The following is a 24,757-nucleotide window of genomic DNA, read 5'->3' as shown; positions in this document are numbered from 1 at the left end:
AGAAGACAATACTCCAATCTATGGCATTGTAGAATGTTCTCTTCTATCGCCTAGATGGAGCTTAATGTAGAGACATCACTCAAAGATTCAAGCCGCATTTTCACAGCGGTATACTGAGAATTATCATTCGTCATAAAGTGTCTTGTGTTCTCCCCCCCCCCCCCCCCATTGTTATCTAGTAGCACCAAGGGTCGATAATTTAGAATAAGGATTGCCAGTGCCTTTAGTTTTGCAATGCGAAAGACTTCAATTTTATTTTGCAAACAAAGAATTCTGTAAACTAAGTTTTGAAACTGAAATTGACTTGGTAATATAATATATTAAATAAAATTATATATTAATGTATGAAATTTAATATACTTTATTAGTAATACCACCTATCGCAAAATAAAATAAATTTTATTTTGTGATAGGTGGTAGGTAACAGAAGTGTTGATTTCTAACTTTTTTTTTTTTTTTTTTTCGTAGGCCTGTAAATTATCTGGTAGATGGCGCTCGCGTATTGGATATGTTTTTCTCATGAATAACAAAATACCACTACGGTGGTTTATAGTGTTGAAGAAAAATGTTTTATGACAAGTTAGTCTCGAGTAGGGATTGCACTTCGCACATTGTAAGAAAGTAAATCTATGTATTAAGAAAGGCAGCGTGAAAAGTGATGTGTTTAAATATCTCTTCGAAGTATCCAGGCAGGAGAGACGTGCTTTGTATTAAACTTTTATTCAATCCAAGGAATGTAGAATAATTTAAGCATGCATCCGAATACGGAATCAGTTTAAAAAATAAAACATAAATATTTAAAAAAACATGAAATACAAAACGATTTTATCTTTTTTGTGCACCAGCAGATAGCTGGTGATTCCGAGTGCTGAGATCTATAACTCAAACATGCTCTCTTGAGATGCGCCGATTTATTTAAGTGGTAGCCTAAATTTTAATTTTAGGCAACTGCCTAAAAATAAGAAGGAAGGTCGCTGTTAGTAGACGTTGAGAAATTCATCATTTTTTTTTTTTTTCATGTGTTGTCGTTAAATACCATACAGCAGGAGGGTTAAAGACATTTTAATGACATTACATGTCGATTTTAGTTCCTTTCAAAATGTTGGCTTCTAATTGTGTACAAACCAAGTGGAAGGAATATTCTACTTACGAGGGAAATATTGTTGGGAGTGAGTACTAGTTGACGGCGTTGCGTTGTCACGTCTTCCTGTCGAAATCGAATAAACCACACACTGCCTTCCCCTTTGGCACGTGTCAGTTTTTTTTTTTTTTTTTTTTTTTTTTTTTTTTTTTTTTTATCTCCTGAACGTGGTTGCCCTTCTTCCGTTTATTTAGCAATGAAGTGGCTCACATAGGACAGGTGGGATTTCGCATTCTTTACGAACCTACATCCCACGCACGTAAGAACTAGACTGCGTGATTTATTCCCATGAATATTCACATCAGCATTTCCACAAGGCTTTGAAATAATACAATCTGGTTTCGGATTTTATGCTATTTGAAAAACGACTTATGCTACTATGCTCGCTTAAGATAACAATTATTTCAGAATAGATATGGTGGAATAAACAACACGCTTTTAAGCAAATATTGAAATCTGTGAAAAAGGGGAGGAGTGAAATCCACTTGAAGAAGGTTAACCATATGCAGAAACTGTAAGGGCACAGCAATACCTTTTATTGTGGTTGTTGGAATCGACTGCCATTGAATGTATATCTGTGATTACATTAAAAATCACCGTTTTTTTTTAAACTTACTAAACATTTTAATAAAAGTTTAAACATAAAATGTGGAAATAAAAAATAAACTTATAATATTACTGTTAAAATGCAAATAAAAATATATAAAAAATAAATTATTTTTTTAAACTAAAGTACACCATCTTTTTTATTTCATCTTTTTAAATGTATAAAGCAGTTCAAAAAGGATGGCAGTTCTGTAGCCAATGAAGTTCTAACTGAGGTTCGGCTATTGCTGTTACCCTCTTGCCATGATCAGAGCTTTATATAACTCAATAACACCCTATCCTTACACTGTCCTCTACAGATAACGGAGAATATGAAAAGCATTCTTGCTTTGCCCATCTAGCCAGTTTGAAATTTATTTTTCAAGGTAGCATACAAATCATCACCAAGAGATTTTTGAATTGAGTTTAATGCTATTTATTTCTTGTACTTTACATGCATGGAAATTCTTTTATTGGATATTAAATTTTTGACTACTAAATACGTCGCATATAAATAGGATTCCGTCGACAGAATAAAATCACCACCAGAATTTCAGATGTTTGAGTTAATGTATGCCTATGAAAAGAGAAAATAATTATAACCAAGGGAATGCTGAGCATAAAAGCATTATCTAATATATGTAGCACAGAGCGATGTCATTCTGTCCTGGATATTCTTCGCTGTCAAGACACATCCACCGCAGTGCTGATGCCGCATTAGTAATGCGAAAATCCAACGCTAGATCGGTGGCGGTACCTTTTCATAAAATTTTCTACACATGACTTCACGAATCTTTTCATAATAGTGCCCATATTATATCCGGGGTTTCCAAACTTCTCTCTCTCTGCACGGTGTCTTAATATATATTCAGGTATTGCAACTTGCGTTCCTCGCCATTCCCGCTAGATTTTTGCCTTATAAACTTCAACAATTTCTCGCTTACGTATTATGTTAGAATTCATATTACTCTAAGTACAGACATTTCTTTACTTATTAAAGTATTCGGGATTCTCCTACATAATATTTCTTACGAGATATATATTTTTTACAAGAATGTTTCCGAATCACGTATTTCAGACGTTGAAATGTGTCTAAAAATGAATTCGTGCAATAGTCATCCAACCATCTATTTTATTCACGAACTCGAATGCTAAGTTTCTCTTTTAAGTAAATATTTAATGAAAGTAATGAAGAAGCGTGCAAGAATTTGTATGTTTAATTTTCATATCAGCTTTATTTACATCTCTTTTGTCGAAAAGTAAAGCGTAAGTCATTTTCTTGGATTTTTTTTAATGTTTACTCTTCTCTGGTATTGTTGTAGTTTTTAATGTACTTTTCCCATTTGTTTGCCTTTTACGCAACAATGGTCGCATTGTTGTTCCAAAGCTTACTTTGATGTATATTTCATATCTTACATTATTCAATGAAGCTGTTAGTTTAAAACTATTAGGGCAATTCATTAATTATTAGTTGTCTGATGAATGTCATTATGTACTTCTTTTCGAATCCGTTATAAATTTACTCAGCTAGAAATTGTATTAATTTATTTATGGGAGAAAGAGTGCCGCGTATATATTTTTCAAATGATTAATTAATGAGTATACACTTTAGTGCAAAATGAGATTTTCGATTGCTGTACTTTGTGAATGTATTTTACGACGTCCTTTCATTGTTAATCACATTTATCTGTGGAAATAGTCGGGGCATGACTATTTTAAGTGCAAAATGCGATACTTTTAAGAAATTATCCGATAGTCGCCAATATTTTTTTTCGCAGATTAAGTCATTTGGCTATTCGCTTGAGTTTTATGCGACAAAGTATGCGTAAGCCTGCACAAGTGATGTTGCTATGGAATTATATTGTTGCCATCTCGAATAAGAAGAAAATAACATTTTATGTCGTGTATGGTAGCTAATTTCTTTTTGAATTTATTGCTACCAAAGCTTGGTCTTACTATTGTATTGTACTCGATGCACATCCACCGATTTGAAACTTATAAAAGTGCTGTCATGAACAGAATCATACACGAGTACTCAGAATGCAGTCCGCTTTCTGTAATAGTTCTGCCGATGGCATTTCAGAGTAGAAGCCAATGAAGAAAAGCAAAATGTGTTTTTTAGCTCTTCTATAATGACATCACGACACCGACTCCACTAACCACCCGCCTGTGCGTGAAAAGAACACGCGAAACAACCAACCCACCAACCACGCGTTTCTAACAATAGCGCTTCGAGAATATTCGGGTGCTGTTGCAAACAATGTTAAGCCTAACTTCAAGATGTTACAGAAAGGATTTAAACGAAAAAAAAAAAAAAGACCTTTTAAATACTTCAGTCGGTAGCATCGTCAAGGGAGGATGCTTGGTATTATTTGTTACTAAGACTACGACAGTATAAGATTTAAGACGTTCGCGTGTGTGTGTGTGTGTGCGCGCGCGCTCGCCTTTTGTACTGTCGCATCCCTTTCAAATGAATTCGTATTTGCTAACAATTCACCATTTCCTCTTACATGTAAGCACGTATTCAAGGATATTTGAGTCATGTGATCAGCCTTGAATACAACTGGTGCCGTGTTCTTATATTTTTTTTTCTTCTTTAAATGTCGATTCAAAAATAAGAATTGTTTGTTCGATTTGAAAGGGGGGGGGGGGGGTAGGAGAAACGATTTTTCCTTTACCGTAACTATTGCATCAATTGAGGAAGTGAAAAGAGATGTAGGAATACATGTGCTTAGTCACTTGTTTACATACTTTGAGATCTGATTTCAAGTGGAAACGCTTGGGGAGGGGGGGGGGGAGATTTCGAAGAAATAGAGAAACTAAAAAAGAAGAAAAAAAAAACGAAAAGACAACTTGAAGGACGTAGACGAGAGTGAAAAGTATGAATTGAAAATAGAAAGAATAAAAAAGAAAGAATTAATTGATAAAACAATGTAAAGAGAAAAAAAAACATACACTGCATATGGGCGCAACTAAATTCCATACACACAGCGGTGGGAGGAAGGGAAACGGGGACCAACTACGGACAGGTTAATAAACCGAGAGATTTTCGTTGAGAGCAAGCAAGAAACGCGTGACTTTAATTAAGCACATGCCGTAATGATTATCAGAAGCGGAATAAAATGCGGGATTATATTTACTTCACTTCTTTCAATTGATGGGTTTCGACGGCAAAAAAAAAAAAAAAAAAAAAAAAAAAAAGTTATTAGTCGTAGGAGACTTTTATATCGTACCTGTTGTAAATGGATGGATTCTAATCGAAGTCCTTGTTCCATTTTCTTATACTCATTGCTGGCATTCATCTCGCCGCCGGATAGGGGGAGATCAAAGGGGAATCAAGTTATTACCGGTAGGTGGCGTCATATGTTCAGCTTTCGAAGGGAGGAATTTTATAATTTTGCCGGAATGAGAGAAGAGGTTTTATGAAAAAAAAAAAAAAAAATGTGAATGGAGTGGAAACTGGATGAAATTGCCTAAAGATAACCAGCTGTTAAGAAAGAATGAAATAATAAGTCTCGTATTAACACGGAATCTTGAATTTACATGACTGTACTTTTTTACCTCCTGAGTAAAAATGCTTATTAAGATATCTGAAATAGATAAGCGAAACGTAGTCCTAATAATTACATTCCTGCAGGTTAGTGTCCTAATGATAGTCTTGAAAAAATAAAAAAAAATCTGGCTTTTGTTAAAATTAGCTACAGTATACACCGATTTTATTGAATTATTGCTAGAATTGCGATGTGTTCTAAAATGTGACAATTCTAAGTTTTCTGTTGCTAAATATGAATTTTAATATGTTGGTTGCAAAATTCGTTGATCTAAGATCAAGATGCAATACAATTCTTTATTTTATCAGTTGGCTCAAAGTGAGGACACTGGTTTTTATAAATCTCCTCATTTATGGTCTCAGATGCTTCTGACTGAGCAAGTTTTTTTAAGCGCTGTAAAAAATAAATAAATAAATAAAATAATAAAAAAAAAACAGTAAACAATTCCATGAACATTCAGCTTGCCATCATTAAATTTTTGCTGCAGATGAAATTCCACTAATCTTTCATCTATAGAAAAATTCTTCTTCCTCTTACATATTAGGCATAGTGGCCTGTTACGGAGCTATCCGTACTTGTCTCGAGGATAAGGTGGTTGGCCCTATTCCTCTCTGTATGTCCTTTATCTGTAGATGTGTGTTCATGGGGCCGGTTTTGATGTTCTTGGGGAGGAAAAACCCGAATTTCCGGGTGAAAAACCCTCTACCCCCGCCTGAGACCAGCTAACTCACCCTTCATCGAAAGAAACCAGACAAAGGTTCCTTACGTCACTGATGGGAATTGAACCCAGGTCTATACCGACTGAGCTACCGAGGCTCTGTGAAAAAAAAAAAAAAACTGACATGCTTAATTACTGAATAAAATATACTTATATGAAATATAATTAAGTTAATCAGTATACATCAAGTTTTGTAAAATAAAGCTAGTCTATTTTGTTAGCATGTTCCTGAAAAATGAACACATTCTTGATGCGCCGGTCCCGATAGCAGTAAATATTTCATATCAGTTGACACCCACGAATTACTTGCATTTTGGGTGGGTATGAATGATTCTCATCAATCGGGTAAGAGTATCACTAACTGAGGCCTAATAGGATCTGAAAAGGACAGGATTTAGTCCGTAGCCCTCTCCCCCCCAGGGTTCAGCAGTGTACTATACATCAACATTCAACTCACTGGAGTCGTGAAATTCACTCAACTTATTGGAGGTTTGAAGGTATTGGAAAAAATATGTAGATTATAAGTAGCTATGTTATTATTCTAATCATTCTTTCATGCTTCGCGATATTTTCTAAAAAATAAACTGCAGCAAATACAAAATGGATGTCTGTTTGTAAACAAGAACTAATGTCATATTGTCTTTGATTGTTTATAACTTAATTCTGTCTTGTTGATGACCATTGTTTGCTAACAATCGTTGTTCTAATCCTGTCCTAACTTTTATTGCTTATTTCGCGTAGTTAACGAGGGTTTTTGCTGTTTCTCTGATCCTTGTTTTTGCCTGTGGAACGACCAATCGATAGAACGCTACGATTTAGTACACGCCTTACCTAAACAGCTTAATGAGAGACTTGCCATTCACAATGGGAGGGTCGCATCATTACATTGTAGTAATTAAGATTACTAATATGTTTGCGGTTGATTGGGGTCATTAAAATGGACGAAAGCGTCTAGAACTTCTAACAGGACGAACTAAAAGCTAATGTGGCTTCATTAGAACTAATAGCCTTTGATCTGGATTGCTTGTGTGCTCCGAAAATACGTAAATTTCTGACTTTTTATCTCACCCTTATTACGTTGTGACAGAATGATGGGAAAGTTTTCCAATAAGTGCAGGAATTTGGGGACCCAATAGTTTGGATAAGAGAAATTCTTACTGTTGATGAATATAAAGAAAAAGATAAGACATGAATTTCCGCTATAAGTTGGGTCGTAGTTTACGGTACTTTGAAATCTTTCTCAATTGAGATGTAACATCGAATTTAAACGTGTTTCGTGACCGACTTAATTCTTTCAGAGTAGGAAGTCGTAGAAAGAACGCAACCTCCTATTAGCATAAATAAGAAATGACGTCAGTGCCGTCTTCAAGTGCTGCCTTCTAATTGAAGTCCGACGGCCACCTACGCTACTATTAAAAATATTGCACCAAGATGGAGATTTTCTTCTTGAATTCTGTATATTTATGACGTTTCTTGCGTGTGTGAGTTTCCTGATTTTTAATGTAGTCGGAGGAAACTTTACCAAATGGCAAAAGAACAGTTTCACAGAGAATAATTGTTCAATTTGAAATGATCAGCAAAAATCTTTTGGTATGGATCGATTGTTTCAAAATTGTTATAATGTAGAATTCGCATGCGTTAGTTAGTGAGAGGTGATTGGTCGGATTTATTCAGACATTTAATAATTTGATTTAACTCATATAATTTTTCAAATATTTAAAATATAAATGAAATAAGAATATAATTTTATTTTGTTTATAACTTTTTATTAAATTATAATTTGGTTTTCAAAATTAAAAATATAAATTACGAGTAAAATTAAAATTTAACTATACACCTTTTTTTAATTTCTATTTTTAATACTTACATCTAAAGTTGAAAACGACTATTAGGACGGGGTGAGATGCGGTGATTGATTCATTCAATCCAATACCCTTGGAGGGTAATGGATGGCAATGCTGTACTAATGAAGTTTAACTGAGGTTCGGCTGTTGCTGTTACCCCCTTGGGCGCTGAGATTCGAGCGTTATGAGTACGCCTCTTAAGGTTTTTGCCTTAAGTGGCGTACTCTTAATTCACCGGCACGGCCCGCTGAGGGGCTTTGTCGGTGAATGATTTTCTTCGGAAAAAATTTAAGCAGTTCTGCTCGGTGGTGGCGTGTGGTTAGAAGGCCATCACTGAGTGGAGCCAACGCTGAGATGGACGGTCTTTCGCCCACGAATGAGTGGCCTAGGGATCGTCCGAATTTTTAGAGACGGCTTTACCTTTAAAAATGGCAATGCTGTAGCCAATGAAGTTCTAACTGAGGCTCGGTTATTGCTGTTATGTTATGATCAGTTTACAGTTTATGATCATAACAGCATAACATTGTTATTATGATCAGCGCTTTAATAGCTCAATAACACCTTATCCCCACACTGTCCTCTACAGATAACTCATAACGCTGAGATTCGAGCGTTATGAGTACGCCTCTTAAGGTTTTTGCCTTAAGGGAGCAAAATTTGAGTCTCCGGGGAAAGTGTTCTCCGGCACGGCCCGCTGAGGGGCTTTGTCGGTGAATGATTTTCTTCGGAAAAAATTTAAGCAGTTCTGCTCGGTGGTGGCGTGTGGTTAGAAGGCCATCACTGAGTGGAGCCAACGCTGAGATGGACGGTCTTTCGCCCACGAATGAGTGGCCTAGGGTTCGTCCGAATTTTTAGAGACGGCTTTACCTTTAAAAATGGCAATGCTGTAGCCAATGAAGTTCTAACTGAGGCTCGGTTATTGCTGTTATGTTATGATCAGTTTACAGTTTATGATCATAACAGCATAACATTGTTATTATGATCAGCGCTTTAATAGCTCAATAACACCTTATCCCCACACTGTCCTCTACAGATAACGGGGAAGATGAAAAGCATTCTTGCTTCGCCCCTTTAAGCCAGTCCTTATATATATATGATATATATATATATTATTTAGGATATATCTTAATTTCATCTGCTAAAGTAATTGAAATGTTAGGTGAGTGTGAAAAAGTTTTATTTTATTATAATGTTTGAAAAAAAAATACATTTGTGATTTCCTTGCGATTTATCAACGAATTCTGCAGATGTCAGTTATTTGATTATGATTAATATTTGTTGTTAAAATATCTCGTTTATTACATATTGCCACCAGGGCGAGCATAATACGTACATAAAATCATTTATAGTTGAGCTTTTAATACTGAAATTCTCATTTCAAAACTCCCTATCAGTCAGCCGTTATTTAAATAATGACAATAATAAAGGGACAGGAATTCAGTATTTGGTGTTAATCTTAGTTGGATTCTATTTTCGTTTCATTTTCTTTCATCTAGCGAATACCACGCTGGCCAAAAGAGAATATTGGCTTCACTTCTCGGTTTGATACACGACACCGTAGGTTGCAGTGCAGTTACCAGCACAATACAACCCTTGAAGTATAATCTAAGAGCACTCTATCAACCCACCTACTGTTCGTGCAAGGGTTCAAACTTGACAGAGAGTGATGTCAATAATCTCCAGCGTTGGTCCAGAGTAAACACTACAATCCTAATAAATAGCTGTGGCTGCTCTTGAGAGACGTGTTGGACAGTTTTCTTGGTAGTGTCTTGTCCAGATTACATCAATAAGATGCAATCACAGTCGCTGTTCTCTGATGCAATGCATTCCCGGGATGTTCAGCTATACGATAAATTGACCGTCTTGAAGATCGACTTAGCCAGCTTTGGAAATTGTAGGAATTGGTGGATGTTACAACGTTGAATGTGCTGAAACAAACTACAAGTCAAATTTCGCCTAAAGTTTTCTTGTTGTATTATTTTTCATGCATTCCACGTGTTTATCAAAATTTATTTGGGAATAAAATCTACGTCTTCATATTGTTAAGAAAAGAAAAAAAAAATCGTGAATTATAGTTGACGTATAAGAAGCCTATCATTAATATTAAAAGCGTAGTAGACTGAAAGTAACTTTGATAATGACAAAATTGGATTTTGTAAAAGTTAACAGGTTATTTCTCATTTCAACACTCAAACGATACTAATATGTATAGTAAACATAATTTTCGAGGAGTTACTTATCTTTTGGAGCAATGACTGCGTGTATGTTTGAATTTTCCAATGATTTATGTTCCAACTCTTAATGTAAGAGTTAAGCACTGGAAAATGAGAGAAATGAAAGGAGACCATCTGAAAATACGTTCACAAATCGGTTATCACGAACATGCCCGTTTTCGAAGCATACTTCGAGCATCGATGTTACAAAAATCGTGTGTGTTTGGGATTTAAACAAATTCAACAAAAGTTCCGTAATCCATCGATATGGATTCTGCTATTTTTAGCAGCAGATCGCCTAGCCAAGAGTGGAGATAAGCCATAGAGGGTTCGGAGAAACAACGTGCTTACGCTTGATATTTGCAAGATATTTCATCGAGTCTGGCAGAAAGGCCGACTTAGCAGACATCTCGGGAATGCATTGAATCAATGAATTTTTCTTGTTGTCTTTCTTCTACCCTTTGTCACTGGGTCACCAGCTTCCTCCGTTTCTTTACCTGAATGCCGGTGGTTGGTTTCTTCTCTTTGGATTTGTCAACTTTGTAGGGCCCAAATCATCCAAGCTTCATCAACCTCCGTGAATAATGTGTCTAATACGGGTTTCTTTACGATCTCCCCCAAATGTTGACTGTTCCACAAATATTCAAAATCAATGATGCAATTATAGTCTATTTTGCATTGCAAAATAGACTATAATTGACTTAAAATACATTTCAAAATGTGCGGCCCTCGGTTTATCGTAATTTTATACTATTTTCGTAATAGTTACGACTACTGGTTTCAGTTTATTGGTTAAATCAGGAAAAGAAAAGCTAATTAATTTCGTTGTTACGACTTGCAAGTTTAAGCATTCATTTTCTGACGTCTCTTTGTTGCGTTCCCAACTAAAGGAACAACTTATATTGTGTTACCAAAAAGCCTAACGAATTTATCAATTCTCTCTCTTTTCTCCTTGTAGTCCATATTCCTCAATAATAGACTGGATGAAGTTTGTTTATTTTAAGGTGTCACTAGACACCTTAAACTTAATCTTTAACCTTTTGATATATGAAGGTAACAGAATTCCTAATTTTCCAGTTCCATCTCCTCCTGAATAAGATACTTGGTGTACATCAGACTGAAAGAGCATCTTGCTTGAAGCAGATACTTAGTCGAGCCTTCTCTAAAAATTAATCGAAATCCCGGACCACGCCCTACGATTGACCGAAAGATCGTCCAACTCAGCGTTGGTTCCACTCAGTGACAGGCTGGCTCACCCTACCAGAACCGCTCATATTCCAGAGAAGAGCATCCACCGATAAAGTCCCTCACGGGCCACGCCGGAAAACACTCTCCCCAGAGACTCAAAATGCTCTCTCAGGGCAAACCCCCCCTCCCCTCACTAGGAGCAAAATTCCGGAAGAAACCTGAGAGCAAAAACTTTCTTCCCGTGCGATGAACCATGAAATTCCGAAATATAATTATTGACAATTGACATTTATGTCTTTAGGGGTGAAACAAGATGCTTTTCATATTCCCCGCTATCTGTTACGGTAACAGTAAGGGTAAAATTTAAGAGCAGTTTGCTCGCCCTGATTGGACATGGAGATTATGCATCGCTACAGGAGGTTAATATAGATTTGATCTTCTATGTTTGAATATGTCCGTTGCCTCGTATACTGCAGCTTGCGGAACCAAATCGTTGGGGTGTGTGGACGTCTTTAGGAAGAACTTAGATGCTAAGGATTGTAAGAAAGAGAAAATATACGGAATATTTGTATCTCCACGAAGTTGATTGTTCCTAACATACCACGGGGCGTTCAGAATCATTCTCAAGCACTTGTTCTGCACTCGCTGTATCTTGATAATGTTAGTCTTAGAGGTGTGGCTCCAGGCTGGAGAGGCATAGGTGATTATAGGACGAATCGTCATCTGGTATAGCTGCAATTTGATTCTGTTCCTGAGCTTGCTATTTCTATTAATTAGCGGATAGATCTGTGCGATGGCTTTAGATGCCTTTGCGCATGTAAACTTGATGTGTTGGTTGAAAGATAGCTTTTTGTCGAGAATTACACCCAGGTAATTTGTTTCTGTCTGCCAGGGAATTTTAGTATTGAATAGTAACACATCCCCTGTAGGAGATATTGGCCTTTTCGAAAAAAGAATGACTGAGATTTTTGGGGACTTGACTTCCAATCTCCATTTGGAGAACCAACCCTCCAGCTTTAGGTTTTATTGAAGCTTTCTGGTAATGAAATGGGGTTAGAGAGATCTGGCTAGTATTGCTGTATCGTCCGCATACAGGGCCAAAATGGAAGACATCGGATTGTGCAGGATGTACGACATGTATATAGAAAACAGCAATTGGAGCTAGTAGGGATCCCTGCGGCACTTCAGCAAAGATATGGCGCTGGGATGAGGTAGAACCTTTTATTTTTACTTGTATTGATCTATTCTGAAGATATGAATGGATTAGATGAACCATTTTTAGTGAGATACCGGCTGAGATAAGTTTGTGCAGGAGCCCAAAATGCCAGATTTTGTCAAATGCTTTGGATAGGTCTAGGAATACAGCTCCTGTGCACTGGCGCCAGTTGTAGCTGGTGGTGATATATTCCACAATTCTGTGGATTTGCTGGGTAGTACTATGGTGTCGCCGAAAACCAAACTGTTCTTTAGGGAGGATGTTTAGGTCATTTACTGAGGTTTGGAGTCGTGAGAGGATGACCTTCTCCGTAAACTCTCCCAGATGGGAGATGAGACTGACTGGACGATAATTTTGAGGCAGGTGTGGGTCCATGCCTGGCTTATGTATAGGGATTACATCAGCCAGTTTCCAGGTGGAAGGAAAATAGTGAAGTCTTAAGATTGCATTTATTATAATGGTCAGGCACACTACAGCTTTCCGAGGCAATAGTTTGATCACCCTATTTGAGATGCTGTCTGTTCCAGGAGCTTTATTCTTCTTTAGTTTTTTAATAATATCATTAATTCAACAGGTGATGTGGGTGCAATATGGTCAGCACTGGTATCTGGGAGTTTTAATACGTGTCTGACCTGTCTGTGGATTTTGTATAAGTGATTGAAATCTAAGTTGTTATATGAAGGTTTGCACTGCACCTCTAGATTCTTTACTATGGCTTCTGTCTTATCTACATCTGTGTAAACTAGGCCCTGGTTAGAGATTGTGGAGGGAGGAATCTGTTTTTCTTTCTGATATTTCTCAGTAACCCCCAGATAGAGTGATCAATAGGTAAGATAGAGCTTCTTATCCCAAACTTGGTTTCTATGAGTTTTAAGCGCATCTCTTACAGCCCCATTCAATCTATTAAGCACTGTTTTGTCCTGAGGAGCGCAAGTGTTACGAAATCTCTTCCTAGCTGTTCTTCTCTCTGATCAGGTCGATAATATCCTCAGGCAAACGACCAGGCTTGGGAACAGGTTTGTGGAAGGTTGCAACCGTTATAGCGGACTTAATCTGTTGGGTGAGGCTAGTCACTGCAGATTCCACATCTTCTGCTGTGCATATGTGAGGGACAGGTCCAATTTGATCGCTAAGTGCTTTAGACAATCTGTCCCACGATATGCATGAGTGAGAGGGAGGAGACAGGTATTCTTATTCTCCCAGTTGTAGTAGAATTCGGTTGTGATCCGATGACAGCTCGTTTAGTGATTTAAGGCTGTACCGAAGTTTAATGTCTTGCAGGATAGCTATGTCAGCAGTGTCAGGATGTCAGCAGTGCCAAACGTACTGAGATGAGTTGGTTCGGTAGGTCCAGCCACGACAGCATAGTTTGATCCTATATAGTTGGAAAGGATGCAGCCATTCTTGTTTATGGTTCTACTATTCCAGGCAGGGTGCTTTGAGTTTAAATCCAGCAATAATGATGGGTACTCTAACTCCTAAAATGGCATTTAAATCAGTGTGCAGCAGAGTTTTAAGGGCGGATTGTAAGCTGAATAGATTTTCAATCTGCCGGCAGAGTTGGTGAAAACTTCCACTCCTGTAATTTCAAGGTTAGTGGTTAATGGGTTGTTCACAGAATGGTGCTTAATGTAATTTTTAATGTAGATGGCAGTGCCACCATCTCTGTAGTTGGATCTGTCATTTCTGTACATGAGAGAACCTCGTATTTTGGGACTCTCAGAGGGTCTAAGGTGTGTTTCACTGATTAATAAAATATCAGGTTGGTATCTGTAAGTGAAATCTTGTAGCTCCAGAATTTTGTTCCTTAAGCTGTTCGCATTCCATGGAATGATCTGAAGAGAGGCAGGAATGAGTTTGTTTTTATTCATTTATGATTGCTGTGAGGATGGCCTGTGTTTCTTGTAGGAATCTTTTAGTGGTGATTGCTGAAGGGTTAGACAGGCTGAAATCTTGTAACATGTTAGCTAAAGAGGCTGTAATAACTGCTGTCAGATTAATAGGTGCTATTGGCTGATTTTGTTCTGATATTGGTTTGTTAATACCGGCCACATCAGCATAACTTCTTGTTTGCCTTTGGCTTCCGCTGTCTTTGAAGGTCACCGACTGTTCCTGCCGAGTCTCAGGCTGTGGAGCAGGGCCTCAGGTGTTCTTTTACTAGAGGAAGAGGGCGGTTTAGTTGTCTCCATCCCTCTGTTTTTTTAGTGCTGAGTACATCCCTTGTAGTTTGCTGGATGAGGGCCACCACCGTTGGCACATTTACCCGGGATGGTTTTTAGCTTGGTGCAGGTGTTAGTGGGGTGGTTCTTAGCACATTTCAGGCATTTATACTCTGCCTTTCAGAGTCTTTGAGCATGGCCAAATTTCTGGCAACTATGGCATTGACCAGTAGATGCCCTTTTACGGAGTGGCTCTGGGGTGATCCTGAGTCCACAAACAGATGTTAAATCATAAATGTTCTTATAGGCTTTTTGGATCTCCACCAAGACCAGAGGCATAGGGAATTTGTCCACTCTAGTCATTCTGGTGATCTTAATAGGTGGCAGGTCCTGATGGTGGAGGTCAGCCTCGATTTCATCTGTAGTTATGTCCTCTGTGACACCCCGCAGTACTACCTGCAGATTTTTCTCTGACCTAAGAGAAAAGGTGTGGTATTAAATATTGCTAGAGTCTAACACTTTGGTCAGTTTCCTGTAATCAGTCACAGTAGCCGGCTGAATTATTATACCATCATCAGTGTTCTTGGCTGAGAGATACTGTATCTGTGAGTTTATCATGGTGGACTTTAATTGTGTCGATCTTTTCTTTTCCCGGAGGACTATCGGTGGAACCCTCTCTTTTGTGGCGGTCGAGGGACTGGAACTGGGCGTATCCTCTTCCATACCAAAATCTATGGGAGGTTCTGTGTCAGCAGTTTTGCGCACATGAACTTCTTCAAAGTCTGGGGGGGAGACTGCAACTGAATAATGAGCTCCTCACTTGTATCGTCCGAGTTATCTTCTGTGACTGTAGAGGGTGGGAATGAGTCAAAAAGCTTAACTTTTCCCGGCCAACTATCACTCAGAAGTTTTCCTCATCTGAGGAATTCATTATAAACCTCCTCGAAAATGTCTCGTTCAGAGGCTTTGCCATAGCAAATTCCGTAGACACAATCTGGTGTTTTCCAGCAGTACGATGTAAAGTTTAGTATACCCTGTGATTAGGCTTAGAAGATGGTTTCCGACGGAAATAAAAATTGAAATTAAAGTATTTACTCACCTGTAACTTACAAAAACTTTTCGTAATCAAAAAGCTTGATCAATACATGTGAACATAATACTCGACACGAAAGCATAAATCGCTAAAAAACATATCAATCAAATTCGCAATTCACCATCAATAATACACGAAACACGCGAGCCGCCATCTTTACTTCTTCGAAATATAATTAGTCCTTATATCCTTATAAGGACTGGCTTAAAGAGGCGAAGCAAGAATGCTTTTCATCTTCCCCGTTATCTGTAGAGGACAGTGTGGGGATAAGGTGTTATTGAGCTATGAAAGCTCTGATCATGGCAGGAGGGTAACAGCAATAGCCGAGCCTCAGTTAGAACTTCATTGGCTACATCATTGCCATCAATATTTTATCGACTATAGATGTTACTTATTATTTCCACAATAAATACATTAAAGTAATCTACAATAATAAAGAACACGCAAGTATTATTTTTAACATCTGAAATTAACAGCCAAAACTTTTTCACCAAACTTATGCGGCCTATTTTAGTAACATACTTTAGTTGGGCTAAAAGTTTTTTTTTTTTAATCCAATAGTTAGGCATCCCTTCGTTGGAAGCGGCTCGTTCCAGTATAAATTATGTCTAACTATCTGTGCATAGACAATATTCTTGTGACTGTCGCGATTGTTACGAATCGCTTAGTAGGTTATCAGATAGCTCACGAACAATTTAGTTCATTGTTGGGAGATGCAAATTTACCATCATATTCTAAAGATTTTGAAATATTCATGAACTAAACCTCTGAGCTTCCTAACCCACCTCCCTTGTTATGCATAACGATAAGTATGAATTATTTGTATATATCGTTTCATGTTTTGCGTTATGAACTAGTTTAAACTTACAAAAGATTCGATCATGTGTAATTTTTTTTTTTATCGCATTAAACATTAGCTTGCAATGGCATTATACATTAGCGACTGCGGGAATAATGGCTGAAACAGACAGATCCTTAAAAGTTTTAGTAGCATGAATTGTGCAAGTGTAATAACTTCACATTAAAGCAACAGTTGTTCTTTCGTGTATTTCACGTTACTATGGAAACAAAATAAGTTTAATGTAATTATAGAAACGGTATTATTCTTTGGCGTCATTTAAATGGTTTTTAAAAAATGCTACATTTCATGCGCCAATGGTAACAATAGAAAACCATGATAACAGTTCTTCCATTGTTAGCTTATTTTCTTATTTAAAAAATAGTTTTAACTAGATATTCTCAGCTTATCATTACCATAGCAACTCTATTGCTTCGATAATTATGCCGAACTGTAGTAGTTCAGAACTGCATAGTTCCTTTTATATTTTTTATGGTATTAAACTCCACTTTTATGTAACCTGAAAGTAATTTTGAAGTGTGGATGCCTTTTTTAAAATAATGAAGAAAGCTCCTGGCTCATTATATGTTTTTATTGCAGGTGTCTTGTGTGTACAACAGTTCGAAATTAAACCTAGGAATACTGAAGTAAACCCGGGAGATTCAGCAACCCTAACGTGTAAAGTAAGGAACAGAAAAGGAGAATGTGCATGGTTAAAAGACGGCCGACTTGTGGGAAGGATTAAAAATAAATACGACCACGAAAGGGAACCCGTGAACGGAGACTGTAGCATTCGAATTATAGACAGTAAAATTCAAGAGGATGATGGGTTTTGGCAGTGTCAAGTCACGCAGACATCATTATCGGAGCCGACTTTAACTTCTCCGGAAATAAAATATACAGTCAGGGGTAAGTAAAGATGTTTTATTTTCCCTTTAAACCCTCGGATAGAGAAGGTTCTACCGTAATCAACGATCTACACTTTCCCAACTGTTTTCATTCTCTATTATTAATAAAGAAGAATAAATGAATAGTTCCTAAATCACGTTTATATTTCTTTCAAATTAGATTTTTTTTTTTTTCTTTCAGCTGCCCCTGCGGAACCCAAAATCGAAGATAACGCTAATCAAATGACGTCAGGTTATACCTATCAGACCCAAGCAGGAAAGTCCCAGAAATTACAGTGTGTATCTAGGAGAGGGAACCCACCAGCACTCCTGAAATGGATGGTGGACAATGGGGACATAACGGAAATGTCCAGTCAGACGAATACGACTGAAGTGGACAATAAGAAGAAATGGCAGGCTGTCAGTGTCCTCAATTATACATTCCATAAAGACAGCAATGGAAAATTTTTACGGTGTTTAGCATACCATGCTGCTTATGAGACGGGATTTAAGGAGATTCGTATTCAACTTAATGTGTTATGTAAGTTTTTTTTTTTTTTTTTTTTTTTTAATACATTTCTTGTGCAATATTTTTAACTTGATTGCATTACCAAAATGTATAAGCCAGACATTTTTTTTTTTGTTTTGTTATTATTCTTTATAGATCCACCGGAAATTTCGCTGGAAGGGAAACCAACGATGGACGTAGAAGAAGGTGACCACATTTCTTTAAAATGTGTCGCCGACGCCAACCCATCGGCTAATGTGATATGGAAGAAGTCCGGACGTTCGGCTATTTACGGACTGAAGCCTCAAGTTGACTTTTTGCCCATAAAGAGGTCAGACAGCGGCGTGTATAGTTGCTCTGCGAGCAACGACATCGGAAGTAGCGCCTCCGTAGAAGTGGAATTAGATGTGAAGTGTAGGTAGCACCATATATCCTATTTATGCATTTTACTCTATAAACTCTTGGTTTCTACGTTAAATTTTCAGACGTTGTTGCGAGATAAAGTCGGAAAGACTGCGTTCATGTATGCAGTTTCGAAAAAAAAAAAAAAAGAGAGAGAAATTGTGAATGCAAGGATTTTTTTTTCTTTCTTTTAAACCCTGGTCTAAATAGTGGAAACACAGAAGTAGCGCTTTCCGAGTCACAAGGGGGATTTATCGTTTTAATTTTGAATTCCATCGGCTTAGAGGAGGTTATCTTTCTGTGAAGATGCTGTGCTCAAAGGACTAGTTTGAAAAACTTCACACGAAAACGGGCTGATGGCCGAATGTTGTGAGAAATTTATTTGGTTGACTGTCAGCTAATACGCTTTTTAGATACTCGTAAAAAACAAATTTGTCATAAATGTTTCATTGTGAGAGATTTAGAATAACCGAAATATCTCCCGCTAGAGAATTATCTCATTCATCGCGGAGACTTCATCGCAGTCTCCGCGCATTTCAAATGATCCTGCAAACGCTACTATACGATCCTTTCGAGAATTGATACAAGAGAGCTCGTCTTCCGTTCTTTCCTCTATTTTAATGCATGCGTATAAAATATTTAATTTGTGGTGGAAAACGTTTCGACGCTAGAGGGCGCGTCCTTGCAATTCTTCGTATAGTGTGCAATGGTTGAACCGGACGTGTCTGTTTTTGGGCGCAATAAAAAAAACAAGCTGTAAAAGACACGGAAATTGCGTAATATTCAAAGGATTTTGCGAGTCATCGGACCACCCACGATAGGTCATTAACGCCTGTTTTATGTTTCAGTATTTGATTAACAGACTTCAGAAAAAACGCAGTTGGTGCATCAAGTAAAGAATGGGTTTGTTCATGCAGTCCTTGACACGGGAAAGCTAGGAATAAATAACGTTCAGTAAAAGAAAAGTAATAAAAGGAAAAAATCAGTCTCCAAATGCTATTTCAAATATTATACAGACTCTATTTGGGAATTTTAAGAAAGGAAAGGTTTACCTTTGTCCTTTTTTGTACGCTAATTGTTAAACTCTAGGCAGATGTCGGACTTTCCCGATTATTCTGCTTCATTCCACCAGATGTCACTTATTTAACTTTTTTAAGATTACTGTCCTTATCCTGTGATGGATCTTTCTTTTGACCTCAATTACTATGGAAACAGATGTCGAGCAGATTATGTTTGGTGTCGCATATTTAGTGATCTTCCTAGTTTGTCCATTCTGTTTTTTTTTTTTTTTTTCACCATGCAGATCCATTCATCATTAATTTGAAAGCGTATTAAATCCATCTCATCGTCTGATTAATCTCGTACAACAGAAATATTACATATTTAACAGAGTTTAACATATTAATTGTTAAAACATTGAAAGTTCGTGTATGTACATAAACTTTTTTATTATAATTTTTTTATATTTAAAATATTTTGGTAGGAGAATATATTATTGAAAATATTCGCTATTTTTTTTTTTTTGTTCAGAGTTATTATGGTATAATTTCATCGCTAATATTAGAGGTCATAAAAGATTATAATATTATTATACTATTAAAAGATTCTAATATTAATATTATATTCATTATACGCACGCACGTTTGGACTAGATAAGCGCTGATTATTTTTATATTCGATAATTAAAACATAATTGTTATGCTGTTTACCGTGTTTTGACATCGCGTAAACGTGCTTCTTTTATATGAAATTCTTTATAAATATTGTGATGCAAAGTTTGCTTTGATAGTAGTTATGCCCACACATGCACTAATTTTTTTTTACTTCTTATTTATTTTTAGATGAACCAAAAATTCTTCGGGTATATCCAAATTCCGGTGCGGTTGTTAGTTTGTACAACAGCACAAAATTGGAGTGTCATGCTGAAGGCAATCCGCCTCCAAGGTAAGCAAAAAAAAAAAAAAAAAAAAACACGTTGTCTTGTAATCGTTATACTCTCTGCCCATCTTTCTTTCCTCTATTACTTTGTCTCTTTTCTCACATTTATTTTGACATCCTTGCAGTTTTTGTATTAATATGTAGTAATACTGACCATCGAATTATATCACGTATTTAATTTGACTCTTTATATATAAAACTAATAAATTATCAGATTAGGAAAAAGAAAAAAGTAATTAACATTTTAATGACTTTAAATCAAAAACGATTTATTTAAAAAAAAAATCAGTTATAGAAATGACAGAGAAATTAACGTCTTTCCATTGCACCCCGTATTTCCATAGTAACACCGTTGAGTACCACAACTTAGCTCAGTTAATATTGATTTATGAGCTTCAAATATTTTATTTGTTGCCATTTATAACATTTTTCATCGTTCTTAGATCAGTTTGCGTAAATGTTTCACAAAAAAATTCTTTGTTTAAACTGAACACCGATTTTTTTTATTTTATTTATTTATTTATTTTTTATTTTATGAAAGTAGGAGGAATGGGCGCTTATGCACTACCATGTACGACTAAAATACACAAACGCTTTAACTCCCCCCCCCTCTTGAATTTGTGAGATTTGATATAAAAAGAAGGATACGGTATCTGAAACTCTGACAAAGCGATGCGAACTTTAAAAATCCTTGGGAGAAGGGGGGGGGGGCGGTGCAACACGATATCATATAACGATGGACCTTAGAAATATAACACAACTGACAACGGTAGGGTGTATATGAATATGACGGAACTGTTCCCGTATAGTTAGGAACAGGACTGTTACATATAGCATGTAACATGTTATATAGCATGATTTATAGGTGATATAGTCGCTTAAAAAAGGATAAATGTGATTTTTTTTTCTCGTTATAGCATTCCCTTTACTTTGTCAGATTCGTATACATGTGCTGTTATATAATTTACTAAATCCGATAACAATTTATTAATAAATTATAAACGATTATTTGCAAAATGCTACGTAAGGTATAAAATTGAGTATTTTGTCTTAATAAAGTTATGAACTCCTCTTTCACAGTTGAGCAGCAACCGAGTGCAGTACTTACTACCCACTATGACTCGTATTAATCTGGCGGAGTTGTAAAGAGAAATCGCACGCACTTTTCACAGTCACCTTGTTCAAATGTTGACAGCTATTACTTACACATCATTTCACATTTACAGATATTCTTGGCTTCAGAAGGAAGGCGGGGAGCCCGAGGCCTGGAGGCAAAGAGGAAATACAGCGGACCTCTACATTCAGAATGTCACCTATCGCTTCCAGGGACGTTACATTTGTGAAGCGGACAATATGATTAATGGACGCAAGTACAAAGCGACCTCCGAAGAGATTACACTGGATGTTATTGGTGAGATTTCTCAGAAACATTTGAAGTATATTATCTCTCTCTCTCTCTCTCTCAGCTTTCTCCCCTCCCTTTTATCCAGAGATCAAGCAAAAATGACTGAGGCGTGAATTATCTGCGGTGGTTTGGAACCTCAGACTTTGTTGACTCACTTACTGACTGACCCATTAGGATTGATTGAAAACAGTGATATTACTTCGCAACCTTTTTTTCTTCTTTCTATCGATCGAACTTCTCTCTAGACGCTATTTTTTTAAACTTTCGGTGGATAAGGAAAATATTGGCATGTGTCCCGATAGGTTGGTCTCAAAGATAGGACTTCTTCTTCCACAGATATTGGGCGGAGGTCGGCGAATATTCCATCAAAACAAAAAAAAAAAAAAAAAATCAATAGTCGACAAATGTTGGAAATTTTTATATCACGAACAGGGGTGGCTCGTGCATAGGCACTGCGGAACTGCAGCACCCCCCAAATTTTCTCGATATATAAATATATTTATTAATTTATTTATATTTGCTTGTAATATTTAATTTTATCATCAACAATCCTATACAATTCTCTTATTTTGTATAAAAAATAATAAAAATCCTTCTTGTAGCACTTAGGAGTGCGAAGGACGTTAGCGGCACTGTGTTTTCTACAGTGTCATATTGCTACGCGCGCAAGCATATGTACGTCATAGTGAGATGCGAGTTATTAGCGTAATGCGACCGTCGCGCAGTCCACTGTCGTTTATATGCAGTTTGCGCCAGGAGTAGTGTTCGTAGTGCTTATCGTGTTTACTCCGTCTCTTAAAATATTTGGACATTACAATTTAAAGACAACTTTTGTTATAGTAATTTTGAATTATTCCAAACTGTATAATTTTATCGATAATAAACAATATTTTTTCATGTTTAATTTTTTTTTTAATTTTTACCATAATTTTGATATTTTATCAAAACACATATACACTGTACTTACAGTGTGTATGTATATATCGAAAGTTGCAGCATCCCCACGAATTCAAGCCACGAGCCGCCACTGATCACGGGTATATTTATTTTACAATATTTATCGACTGTCTAAATATTATTTGTTCTTGCCATAATTAATTTTCTTAAATTGAAATCTGGTGGTGGTGCTCTTCCCCGTATCAAGTACAACGATCCCAATGTACACACACGGAGTGCTCGCATTTAGTCGTGATTCTTTCCCAGTGTAATCCCAACAATCCACTTATCTCTCATAAAATTAAATCACGTCTCGAAAACGTGCCATTTTTCATTGTTGCCATAACATTTCCCAACTTTTCTTTCTAAATCTTCTCATTGTTGGGTTTGGCTTGCTTTAGTATCATTAAGTAGCGCTGTTGGAGAAGAAGGGTGGAAAGAATCGAAGGACAGCAGATAGTTAATTAGATTATCATAATTAGTTGTCCAATTCAGCATCAATAGCACTGTGTAAACAATACATTAACTAAGGAAGACACATTAATCCTACAATTACCAGTAATTAGCTCCCCCAACAAACACTTCTGGTAGTCGTTCTCTTGAGAACGGATGCCCCGCCTCATTAAAACAAGATTGGACACCGGATATTGCTTTGGTTCTCCCTCACACACTTTCAATCCCTCCCCCCCCATCCATGCACTTTGCTCTCTCTCTCTCTCTTGCTGATATTACTTCCGTCCATCAGTTTCACGGGTTCGGTGTTATGTTTAATGGATTTATTTGAAACTTTTAGCAGTTGGTTATTATATTATTGTGAATTTAATTCCCTTTTGGCGAAATTCCATTATGTAATAGAATGGGCGTGGTGTCATGATATATGTTGTAATTTTGACCCTACACTTTAAATCCCCCTAGCTTTAAAACAACGAATCTCTAGAGTGTACAATACGGGAAAGTCGTAGCTCTATTAGACATTTTTTGTGTGTGTGTGTGTGTGTGTGTGTGTGTGTGTGTGTGTGTGTTCTGTTGGCATCAACTTATAATGATGACATTTGAAAGAAACTGACAATTTCTATGTATTTATTTCATTCATTGTTGAGCAGTGATTCCATAATTAACAGTAGAATGAAACGAATTGCATTGAGATATTAACAATGAGTTACATTGTTTAAAAACTTGAACATATGATTGTTAATGTTATAGTCGTTGTTAGCATATGATTGTTAAGGTTATAGTCGTTGTTAGCATATGAATGTTAACATATGATTCTTTAACTTTGTTTAGTCACATAACAATGAATTCAATTGAATTTTTTTTTTTTCAGTATTAGAAATACTCTAAATTTTATTATAAATTCTATTGTTAAACACTTTATAAAATTTAACATTTCCGGATCACTTGCATTTAACGTTCATAATTGATTTAAATGATTCTCTAAGATATTATTTATTTAAAATTTACGTAATTTTTTTTTTTTTTTTTTTTTTTTCCAGGAGCCCCTCAAGTTCTGCCTGACAATACTAAAGAAAGAGTAGTTGTGGAAAAAGATGAGGATGCTACTATCACAGTCTATTTTTGTTCCGATCCCAAACCACGCCGCACCTTTTGGCAATGGGGAAGCTTGAAGATGGACACAGGGACAAGTATGAATCGCCATAGAGCTGAACCTCTTCATGTGGTAAGAATATTATTATAAATGGCTTGTATAACACAATCTACAATAAATGAACTGAAAAAAAAAATAGAAGCTATTAACATCAAATTTTTTGAGTAAAATTTAGACCTAAAGCCAACGATCAATACCTGTAGCGTTCAGAGATCGAGTTGCTATTCAAGATTAACAAATAAGTATTCATTTTTTTAAAAAGGATGAAATTCAAGATGACTGTTACGAAGCTCGACTCATTGTACTCACCGTGGACGGCAGTGATTCAAGGAAATACATACTAAATGTCGAAAATGATCGGGGAAAAGAAGCTTACGCAGTTGCCCTCGAAGTCAGAGGTAAGAAATCCAACTTAGACAAAATAATGAAAGTTGATTCAAAACAGAAAAAAAGTAATTCGATATGACTCGATCGTTCTCATTGATAATTGCTTGCAATGTTAACCCTATTCCTCGATACTATTGAGAAG

At 36.5% G+C, this 24,757-nt stretch overlaps 1 protein-coding gene across 1 annotated transcript in view; it reads left to right on the top strand.

Moving 5' to 3' along the window:
- Positions 1–24,757, top strand: part of LOC150109310 (irregular chiasm C-roughest protein-like) — a 167,638-nt gene that overhangs the window by 101,184 nt on the left and 41,697 nt on the right. The window contains exons 2-8 of the mRNA XM_090407296.1: positions 17,147–17,455; positions 17,636–17,974; positions 18,098–18,355; positions 20,185–20,287; positions 21,508–21,692; positions 24,116–24,300; positions 24,491–24,626. Coding sequence (XP_090263422.1) covers positions 17,147–17,455; positions 17,636–17,974; positions 18,098–18,355; positions 20,185–20,287; positions 21,508–21,692; positions 24,116–24,300; positions 24,491–24,626 — 1,515 coding nt within the window. The remainder of the gene's footprint in view (positions 1–17,146; positions 17,456–17,635; positions 17,975–18,097; positions 18,356–20,184; positions 20,288–21,507; positions 21,693–24,115; positions 24,301–24,490; positions 24,627–24,757) is intronic.

The sequence above is a fragment of the Typopeltis vanoorti genome, chromosome 2 (assembly GCF_054136105.1).
Source record: "Typopeltis vanoorti isolate ZY-2024b chromosome 2, IOZ_Tvanoo_1.0, whole genome shotgun sequence".
Taxonomy (NCBI): domain Eukaryota; kingdom Metazoa; phylum Arthropoda; class Arachnida; order Uropygi; family Thelyphonidae; genus Typopeltis; species Typopeltis vanoorti.
The sequence above is the reverse complement of the archived record's forward strand: the minus strand, read 5'-3'. Positions and strand labels throughout refer to the sequence as shown.